At 38.8% G+C, this 11722-nt stretch overlaps 1 protein-coding gene across 1 annotated transcript in view; it reads right to left on the bottom strand.

Annotated features, from left to right (window-relative positions):
• Positions 1-7243: 7243 nt before the first annotated feature.
• Positions 7244-11722, bottom strand: part of LOC107711666 (vertnin-like) — a 15766-nt gene continuing 11287 nt past the window's right edge. The window contains exon 3 of the mRNA XM_016516687.1: positions 7244-7255. Within this exon, the coding sequence (XP_016372173.1) occupies positions 7250-7255 (6 nt within the window). The 3' untranslated portion in view covers positions 7244-7249. The remainder of the gene's footprint in view (positions 7256-11722) is intronic.

Raw genomic sequence — 11722 nt, 5'->3', positions numbered from 1 at the left:
GTATAATTCACGAAACGAATTATGGAACTGATTCTTTTCAGGGAATGAAAAACACACAAAAAGAACTATGTAGCTCGATACCTGAAAATGATTCTTATGAGCCGGTTCAATTACTGAACATTTCAAACACAAGATGAGTTACAGGTTTGAATCAGTCTGAAATGCTGTCCTGTGTAATTTACAGCATTAAAAGAAAGAGAATATCTTTTAGATGTTGAATATATTATAATAGAATAATATACTATCAAATCAAATCAAATCACAAGCTTGGGAATCAGTGTCAAATCAAATCAGGAAATCTGTACTGATACCCAACCGACATCCATATGTTTTTGGCCATATAGCAGTGCATGTCATTAACGTAATGTCTTAATATGTAAAGTCCATTACACAACTATAACATGACAAATGTACAAATTATTTCAAATGTTATTGTTCATGAAACATATCTTAGTATACTATAAATGGAATAAACTTAAGTCATAAACAATCACACACACAAAACCAAATAAAACACAGAGAAATCTTCATAAAATAAGATTTGAAACGTCACCTCAATTTAAAACTGAGAAAACTAAAAGCATTAGTCCTCAAGTATTATAGAAGACATTCTGATTTCTCTGATCTGAGTGTATGGTGGTCTCTTAAATGAGGCCTCCTGCTTGCTGTCAAACTCTTAAGTGGATCTACGTGGGCTAACATCAACGATTTAAAAATCCCAGACAAAAGTTGTCATTATCACAGCATAAATCTCTCATTTGATGCAGTCGCAGCAGGCTTTGAGACATAATGACTGCTGCTAGATTTACAGGCACTGCACGCTGCCACTGTAAAGTGGCTTAACTGCTGACTGCTTTTATGGCCCCAGTGGTTTATTTTAGCAGGACGTTAAGGTAGCAAGGAAGGCACACAGGTCTAAAGCAATAACTCCGAGTTTATAGCAGTAGACCATGACCACATAACCCACCAAAAGCTAGGAAAGGTCTTCCACAAATCCACTAAGGAAAGAAAGGACTAGGGATGGAACGATTACCGGTTTCACGATATTATTATTATTATTATTATTAGGGCTTCATGTTAATGTTAATTTAATGTTTATGCTAAAAAAAGTGCATATAGCTGCTAATTGTATTTGTTGTTTGTTGATTTTCAAATATAAAACTTATTGAAATGTTTTCAGTGTGTGTATCAGTTCTTTTTGAACATGTTCATCTAATTTTAACAAAACCGTGATAATATTGATAATTGTGATAACTTTGGTCACTATAATCGTGATATGAAATTTTCATACCGTTACATCCCTAGAAAGGACCATTTCTTTGTGTCCTCTACAATATGTTATTGAGTTCTCCTAATCGTTTTACAAAGCGAGGGGGGGGCTGACTAAAATAGAATGGCGAATGATTATATAAATTATACTTAGGGAAATGAAGGGGAAAATCATGAGGATAGATGTAACATTCACAGACAACTAGGACAAATAAGATGTTCATCTGCAAATCAATCTCTGCTAATTTTCTGTGAGAACAAACCCATTTGTTATGTTGTCTGAAATAACCAGAAGGTAAGTGGTAACCTGTAACAGACTGCATGTGATAGCAGCTTTCTCTGGTTTCCCCGAGCTTAAATTTAGTGAACAACACTATAGAGTGACTAAACGTGATTTTTTTTTTTAACAGAGCTTTGCTTTCTCAATGGGGCTATGAGTAGCAATGCTTTCAAGACCTCAGCAAAATGTCTGGATTTCTTGCTAGTAATAGCAGTAATTAATTCCAGAGGGTATAGTGCAACTCATTTGCCAACTGACAAATGACTAAAACACATGAATATGAATGTAGCATGATGTAAGACTGATGGGTGAACACTGCTTGTTGTCACGTTGTACTTTAACACACTAACACAGTGTTTGCAGTGAACATAATTGTTAGAAGAATGCTTCAACATTGATTATGTTAAGACATTTTTAAAAGCAAGCCAGGTGTGCACATTTGTAATAAAACATGACATCCAGCTTCATATGAGTGTGTAGTTTTCCAACTTCATGTATGATTACTGAATGCATTTGTTCTAAAGTTGATTACTTGACAATTGATAAACTTAATCATTTAAACTATTTTAAGATTTACCAATATAAACATTCTGGTTGATACGTGATTATAAATATGGCTGATATTAAAATTATATTTTGTGATTTTTGTGATATTTACTAATATCATTAAAGATTATTATTCAATTTTAAAAATTAACATTAACTGAGTGTTATATAAGTGAGCAAAGCTAATCTAACTGTAACAATATGGCAAACGTGAATAAGCAATTAAAATATCTAATTTAGACAAAACCTGACAAATAAAAAAAAAATCTCTTATATCAACTGATAAACGATGCCGATATGGTGCATACCTAAAATTATTAACAACAATGAATCGATCCTTTATTAATCATAAATATCTCTAGCCCAAAGACTGAGTCACCCCAAAACAAACATTACAGAAGTTAATCAAAGGATGCCTTGAATACAACAAGGGCTTGGTTCTATGTAAATTCTGTGATAAGCATTACAATTATTCTCTGTGTGATCAGACAGGAGAACTAATCAGGAAGGCCTGTCTTGCTTAATCTTTGAATTGCCTCTCAACTGCTTCTGGTTCAGTGGTCTAAGAAGCTTCTATTTCCCAAAATAATAAAGCAAAACGGAATAGGGAAAGCCAACAAACATGTGTCAGCATGAGCGATTTCAAACTCCTTATCTATATAGGCATAGAATTGGTGATGTATCCTCAATTTAACCCTCTGTCTTCAGGATACAACATTTGTTGTTCAACCAGAAACACAACAAAACTACATTTTGGGATCACGTTTCCACTATAAAAAACAGGCAAATCATCCCAGGGGTCTCATTAGTTTGGGTTTATTGAGAGCTGAATATCTGGGAAGGTCTGTACTTTAGCCCACTTATCATTGAGTCTTACGAAAATTGAGGTCGGAGCCTGTGAGACGCAAGGAAATGCTTTTTATTAGAGTGCTTATGAATGCTTGCCATTGCAAAAGTCGTAACTGTTTACAACGGCAAATCCTTACATCCTGAAATATGACTAAGCATGTGTGCATTTAAATGCTTTCTAAAAAACATGTCCCTCTCAATTTAGTCCCTTTTGTTCATCTGTGATTCCTGTGGCCAAACCTTGGGGGACAATTAGTGCTAGGCTAACATTAAAATGTAATTATCACGGCAATAAATTATGATTAACTGCAGGGCTGTCACATTCTCAGTGGACCCGCTGCCATCTCAGAGTGGTGCTGGAGGTACACACTCATCCCCCAGGGGCTTCAGTCAGCAGTGCAGAGGGCACAAAAGCTTTGAACAGCATTCATCCAACATCAGCCAACCACTTCTTGCGTCCCACAGCAAGTGATGTAAGTTTATAGTTTGTGAAAAGGACTCTAAAGTTGTCCCCTGGGAGTAGGGTACCAGCCTACCCAGCATGCCTATTTATGTGCATCTTTTTTACAGCGTTCTGCTGAACTAACTAACACAACCTCATAGGTTAGGCCCTGTTGTTGATTATTTTATTTAATATTTTCATATTGTACCAAATTAGAAGGTTCCCTGTATCAGTGTATCTGCTGAATATGTAGTTACTGCCGTATCCACAAAATAACAACAAGAAATCTTTATTTTGAGTTTTACACAAAAACAAAGTGTAAGTTAGGGCTGCACGATAAATCGCATGCAATATTTAACATGCATCTTGTCAGTAAAGTCGGTTCTTTAATCAGCGGTAAATCTCCATCACCTGCGGGCTTTCACATGGAGCAGCATCAACTACACAGAGCCGTTGTTCACTGACAAGCTGCGCAAAACCACGATCATATTTTGCGCATGTTTTGCGCAGCTTGTCGGTGAACAACGGCTCTGTGTAGTTAATGCTGCTCCATGTGAAAGCCGGCAGGTGATGGAGATTTACCGCTGATTACAGAATGGCTTTACTGACAAGATGTGCGTTAAATATCGCATGCGATTTATCGTGCAGCCCTAGTGTAAGTGTTTGTAAGTGTAATACAAATTATGAATAAATGACTCTTACGGGTGAATTCTTTTTAGTGATTCAGCAACATACAGTGCCACCAGTGTAGCCTGATTCCTCAAAAATGAACAAGTCTTATGAGCCAACCAAACATATGTAGAAGCATCCACGAAATGGCTTCAATGGTAGGATGTTTGGTTTCAGACTTGTCACACCTAATAGCACCCATCTTCTTGTCTGTTTTTTTTACTCATTAGAAACAAAGGACCCAGCAGTAGCTTCAGCAACAAGCTAACCCTTTTATTCAAAGGTGCATTGACACTCTCCCAGACTAGCAGGTCCGCCTGATGGCTACCCACGTCCACAATGGCCTTTCCTCAGACGTGTAGTCCGCCCTGCCTTCCTCCCAACAGAAATTACTCCCGCTGAAATGTGCCATTCATCCCCAAGAATCAGATGCTGTGTCACCTGCCAGTGCTGCCAGCCATTGAAACCCAACTGCAAAGCTCCAAATGAAGATGTGAAAAGCCAATCTACGTTCCAGCAGGAGAGGGAAGTAATTTTCTCTTCCTGCCTCTCTATTGATCTCAGCATGGCTGATTCAGAGCCCTGCTGCTTTCTGGGCACAGGAAGTAGAGAGAAATGGCCTCACTGGGAGGAGAAGGCAAACAATTGAAGAGAGACATTTTTTGTCTCACCCTTATTGCACATTTAAAATCCCATTGAGGAAAAACAAGCTGTGATAGACACCAGATTGTGAAGAATCCGCTATATTTTTGTGCTTCCCCTCACTGAGACACCACCTCATTGGGCATCATACTACAAGATAAATGGCTTATTGTTTCAGAGAATATCCTTGGTTGCTCTCTCTAAGGCAGGTACAAAAGTTGGTTCCACAAAGCATAATGCATGAGTTTACACATCCTTATGGGAAGTCATTTCACTGCTACACTTGTAGCTTCTGACCTTATTCTGTGCTGAACTCTCAAACACAATGTAGGCGAAAAAAGCAAGGCACGAGAAGTATACGAATTAAATAGTTTTTCAAGTTTCAAAAATAGCTACTACTTTCTTACCTTAGAAGACTGGAAGCACACCAACTGTCATCACCTATTAGTGTGTAGCAGTAAATCTTCAGCTCACTGCCCAGGGGAAACCGCACCTTACCTTGGTGACAGATGAGCTGCTGAATAACTTTTGTAAAATGAGGAGTAACGTCTCTAGGTTACGTATGTAACCATGGTTACCCGAGGGAACGAGACGCTGCGTCGAGATCGCTTTGGGAACGCCCTTGCGTGACCGCGTTCTGAAGCACGTGTCAAATCCGTCCGCCAGATATCGTGGGCAGGGAGAAACACAGCGTTTGTAATGCCGTTCGCTCGCCATAGACTTCTCATTTTTATATATATGAGTGCTTGTGCGGACAGACAACAGTAAATAGACAGACACATACACAGAGCGCTACTGAAGAGCAGAAGCTGGTTTGCGCCCGGCCGGATGCGCTTTTATGCTTTCTGGTGCTTACGTCACCCTGCTCGTGACGTCTCGCTGCTCCATTGGACGGATTTGACACGTGCTTCAGAACGCGGTCACGCAAGGGCGTTCCCAAAGCGATCTCGACGCAGCTCGAGTTCCTGAAGGGGAAACAACCACTGGGCTCATGCCACATTAGAGACAGATTATCAAGAAGCTATGCTGCAGGGAAGTTAATCTTTCAAGAGAACTTGTTGATCCAGCCATGAGGGGTCAGTCTACATGCTTGAGAATAAAATCTAGAATATTTAGTTATTGTCACACAACCAGGGCTAGGCGAATTGGCTTTCGTTTATCATTGGGACAGCCACCCTGGAACAACACGGTGAAGTGCTTTGCTCAAAGGCACAGGGTTGATGGCTCACGGCATGATTTTTGTGGTAATTAACGCAGCAATCTTCCAGTTACCAGCCTTGAGCCTTAAAGATGAAGTAGTGTGTCATTTCTGAGCCACTAGTTTAACAAAACTGAATTTCAAAATAATGTATTTTCAAACAGGTTCCCTAAACAGCTGTTTTTAAAGATTAAAGATTAACTTCAATTGAGCGATGGATAATGGCAAAAGTATTATGAAAGGCTCTCTATTGTCCACAACATTATTCGAAGGCCCCATGAGTTTTTTTGTGATTTACTAGATAACGATTAAGAATTTTTAAATATTTTTTCTCACAATTTCTACCCGACAAAATAAAATGTAAAAATAATTTTAGAGCTTGGCATTATACAATTATACTCATTTAAATTATTTAATTTAGGTCTAGAAATCACACTTTTAGACTCATCACAAAGTCATTATCACAATATAACAAAGTTAGGTGACATCATCTATTCAGTTTTTCTAGAGAGTTGGAACCCTGATTCTTTAAAGAAAAATAGTTACTGGATGAGTTAAATTAAAATAAAAACCATCCTGATTTTTAGTTGTTCAGGCTTATTTTAAAGCTTGTTTTGTCATTGTCATCGTTGGACAATTGCTGAAGCCCACAAGTGAGCTTAGGCCCCCTGATTGAGAAGAACCACTGTAATATGGTACTGATATTGAGCATACCTATTTTTTATTTTTTGCATGGAATAACATGAGGACTTATTCTGAAAAACATATTCTTAGCTCAAGCAAACAGCTTCAATCTAGTACTGTACTGAAGTACACAGACATTTGACTCTGTAGTACTCTGCCATCCCACTCACTCTCTATAAGAATAAAAGTGTGTTGAAGAGGGCATTTGTATACATGATCCATTAAATTATGCATGATGCCCCCCATCGAGCCAGGCAAAGTTAAGATTTGTAGATCACCGCCTGAGTGTCGAATGCGCTGATGGAGGTGAGGAAAGGGGTTGTTTTTCCGCCTGGGGAACTGCGAGATAGACTGGACTCATTTGCAGCTACTCTTCAGGTGACCACTGTCGACTGCATGCCAAGTGGAGCTGTGCATTGGAGGTGTCAATGTGAGCTCCCATATGGTGACAGGCCTCTCTCTACTCCTTTCTCTCTGTCGTGCCTCACACATTCAGAAACTCTCCCAACCTGCGCTTAAGGAGTAAGTGTCAAACAGTGAAGCATGACCAACTGTGAAATTGTAACAGCTCATATTGATCTGAGAGCTGAGAGTGACCCAAAGTTGTGCAAGGCTCGGTGCTGATACTTAGGCCCAATCCCAATTCTATTTTATACCCCTTCCCCTTCCCCTACACCTTCCCCTTGTCCCTTGAAACAGAGTGTCAAGGGGTAAGTTTCATGATTTTAATTAATTAGACATGCTTTTTGATTAATAAAATGTAATTTAATCATTAAAAAGGAGTCCAGAAAAAAAAAAAAACGGAATCTACCCCCCACCACCCAAAGCCGTAAACCTAGGGGAAACACTGATCTCTCTCTCTCTCTCTCTCGAATTGGCAGTATTTCAGAATTACTTTTCGTTAAAATCTTTATTAATGTCAAAAATGCTTACATTATGTGTCTTTTTGTTCGCTCAGGCAGCCATGTTGCTGCTGAAGCCGGTTACGCTGAGATAATTCATTCCCCTTCGTTTGAAGTGTGGTCCCGGGGTAGGGGAAAGGGGAAGGGCTAAGGGGTAGAATTGGGATTGGGCCTTAGTCTTTCATTCTGCTTTAATGGTGCCTTTGGGTTTCTTGTTGAACCTGCATTTTTTTTTTTAAAGACGGGACGGGATCGGGAAAGGTCCGCGAGCCAGGACTCGAACTCGGGACGCCCAAAGTGCAACAGCACTGTATGTCAGCACGCTGCTCATTAGGCTATTGCCACCAAACCTGCACTTTTAAGTTAAAATGTTCAGTGATAACAAATACACCTGTACAGTGCTTGTCGATATTTAAACTTGACTTTTCCCAAAGTGTAACCACCTCACTGTAAGAGCTTAAGGAATTCAACTGACAAAAATGCATCTCCGTTACTACTGATGAAAAAGAAAACTTTCGGCAATGATAACAGAGAGGAGTAACAACGTGCATCATTATGAAAATTTAATTGAATTAAAACCAAAATGACCTAAATATTTGACAGGCAAAAAAACATTTTTATTCTGTGTAAATGTTGTAATATTACATTTATATTTTGTATATATCTGATTGATCTCATAAACTAAGCATAATCATCTTAATCAGAGAAATAATATAATATATATTAATATAATATAAAAAAAAATTTCAAATAGGAAAGCAGCATTAAAGGCTCATTTAGATATCACCGTGACCCTTTTGCTGCACTCAGTATTTTTTAAGATACAGTTCTATATCCTCCCACATTCCCTGCTCCCTCAGGCTAGCAGCACATAGATAGGAAAGGTTGTAGAAGTTGATTAAAAAGCCGTAAACCCAGGGAGAGTAGTGTGACTGCACTGTGACCCCTAGAGCTCAAACATGGCAAATTGAAAGCTGATAAACTCCAGCAGAGCCCCTCCACAATAACCAGCAACGGAAAAAGAGGGTTAGCAGTTATGATGGTGCCTGAAGAGGAATTAACTCAAAGTCTGGGTGGGTATTAATAGAGGCATACGCACGAGATGCAACAGTTCACCTTACTTCTGCCACTGAAAATGGATTCTGTTAGACCCAGATCCCAGTGGCCCATTGACTGTCAGTTTTACAATCAGCGGAATGAGAACTGAAATAAGAAACTCTGAGGGTAAAAATGCTAAAATACTATTTCCTGAAAATACTTGCTGAGATAATGGTGATAATTCAGTTAAATTCAAATTAAACAGCCTCAGTGGAATCAGTCAGTACAAAAATGGTGGGTATAAATATATAAAGCCACGGAATGAAATTCAACAGAGAACCTATGACGGTAACGTTGAGAACATTACATGGCATCACTTTGGTCTCCAAATTTAGGTACACTTCAACTGAAAAACAAAGTAAAAAGTTAAAATCAAAAGTTACAAGACTTCAAGAAGGCTGTGTAATTCCCTTGGCAGAAAGTACAAGCACACTGAGTTCCAACTAGTCTGGCAACAAACTGATTTAACTTGCAGCTGTACACTATGAAAGATGACAGGTGGAAAGGGAAGTGACAAGGTAATAATTCACCAAGGACATGGGACAATCCTGTATTTACCTTATGCTCACTGCAAAATCAAATCTGAGTTTGTCCTAGTCCACCACACTGCATATTACACTGCATGCTAAAGGCACAGTATGAGAGTGTCAAATGCATAATGTGAGGCTAATGAACAACTGAGACTTCATTTACTCCTTCTATAACTGATGCATTTATAAAAGAGTTTCACATTTGCTGGGTCACAATTAGAGCCCGACCGATATATAGTTTAGCTGATATTATCGGCCGATATGAGCCTGATGTCAGACTCATTTTGGAAAATAAAGTTTATTATTAAATTGTTAAATGCCCTGCCTCCATCATTACATATCTTTGTCACGTCATTATAAGTGTTTGATCACCACATTTGAGTGATCATTGCAAAAAATGTGTTTATGTATATATATTCTGTTTATGTACAGTATCTCACAGAAGTGAGTACACCCCTCACATTTTTGTAAATATTTTATTATATCTTTTCATGTGACAACACTGAAGAAATGACACTTTGCTACAATGTAAAGTAGTGAGTGTACAGCTTGTATAACAGTGTAAATTTGCTGTCCCCTCAAAATAACTCAACACACAGCCATTAATGTCTAAACCGCTGGCCACAAAAGAGTACACCCCTAAGTGAAAATGTCAAGACATTAATGGCTGTGTGTTGAGTTATTTTGAGGGGACAGCAAATTTACACTGTTATACAAGCTGTACACTCACTACTTTACATTTGTAGCAAAGTGTCATTTCTTCAGTGTTGTCACATGAAAAGATATAATAAAATATTTACAAAAATGTGAGGGGTGTACTCACTTCTGTGAGATACTGTATATACTGTATTCTATATATAGTACCAGTCAAATGTTTGGACACACGAATGGGAAAGTGTCCAAACTTTTGACTGGTACTGTACTATAATATACACAAAGAATATCGGCCGATATATCGATATCGGCATTTTTTACTCCCCAATATCGGTATCGGCCCCCCAAAAAAACATATCGGTTGGGCTCTAGTCACAATCATGTTTACATGCACACCAGTAAGCTGATAACTCACAAATATCAGCTTATTAAAATAACCAGTTTTCCCCGTTTACATGCACATCAGTAACCTGACAACGCAAGTAAGCTGCGTTTACATGACTTCATTAATAAATCAGGTTATTTCCCTGTAGTGACGTCAAAATATAATCATTTGCTATCTATCATTTGTATCTGACTCCGAGTATTCCATACATTTGTCAGTTGTGTGTTAAATTAAGCTTGCAACATGTCGGGAAACTTACAGCTCATATATTATCCTCTGATTCAGTTATAAATGCAGCATTGTGACTGAACCATAATAACTGTCATGAAAAAGTCTGCTTTTGTGATATATTTCCTTCTTTCTTTACTGCAAGACGTTTGCTCGGTCTAGATGCGCTTAAATCTGCACTAACGATGCTTTCCTGTCACGTATCACACATGCGCACTTCAATAAGCTGACAGAAAGCGGGTTATTGCGTTTACATGCCGTGCGAAATCGGAGTAAGAGGCAAAAAAACTACCTGTTGCGACCGGTTTATGCTTACGCCGTTGCTCGGTCTAGATGCGCTTAAATCTGCACTAACGATGCGTTCCTGTCACGTATCACACATGCGCACTTCAATAAGCCGACAGAAAGCGGGTTATTGCGTTTACATGCCGTGCGAAATCGTAGTAAGAGGCAAAAAATTACCTGTTGCGACCGGTTTATGCTTACGCCGTTTATGACCTTACTCCGATAAAAGAAAACGGGTTACCGCGTTTACATGACCAAGTGCGTTTTTGGCTTATTAAACATAATCGGCTTAAGAACATGCATGTTGAACGGCTCGAGAAATAAGTCAACTAATGCGAGTGAATAATAGTGGTGAAAGTTGAATAATGGACTTCAGTCATGGCTAATTTACTGACTGTGGCCTTAATCATTACCATAGCTACCAGCTAAAAAACCTAATTTAATAGTCATTTCAAATCACCACTGGTGATTCCCAGTCATGTGTAGAGCAGAAATGTAGTAGCATGTCACACCTAAGCCCACACAACATATGTTATAGCATCAAGCATTTAAAGCTTCAAGAATAACCAAATGGCACTTTAACAACTGTGTCAAGTAAAAAAGACCTAATCTGTTTTATTATAGTAGTCAGCATTAAAATGGACATTAAATAGGAGGATGTGCCATCTTGAATGTTTCCACTGTAAGGTGTTCTTAAGGGAGTATGGCATTAGAACACATTTTTGTTTTTATTTTATTCACTTCCTCCAGCCCCTCTCTTTAGATGGGAGCATATGAAAGATAGGCATTCACCATCGAAGAACAGGCTATCCGTCTGTTTCAGTGGCCAAAAATGATGCTAATATCGTTTTCATTTTAGAACATAAACGCACCAGTGTAAATGTAGCCTTACATCTAAGGGGGCTGGGACGCATTCGCACTACAGCCTCACGTGTGCGCCACATCTCTGAGTGTAACCCGGTGAAACTAGTAGTTGTGTTCGACTTGACGCGGACCGACTGTGCAGACCGATCGGTGTATTACAGTACCACGAGAGCTAAAGAGAGCAGACTGCTCCATGC

The sequence above is a fragment of the Sinocyclocheilus rhinocerous genome, unplaced genomic scaffold, assembly GCF_001515625.1.
Source record: "Sinocyclocheilus rhinocerous isolate Xijiao unplaced genomic scaffold, SAMN03320098_v1.1 scaffold1169, whole genome shotgun sequence".
NCBI classification, from domain to species: Eukaryota; Metazoa; Chordata; class Actinopteri; order Cypriniformes; family Cyprinidae; genus Sinocyclocheilus; species Sinocyclocheilus rhinocerous.
The sequence above is the reverse complement of the archived record's forward strand: the minus strand, read 5'-3'. Positions and strand labels throughout refer to the sequence as shown.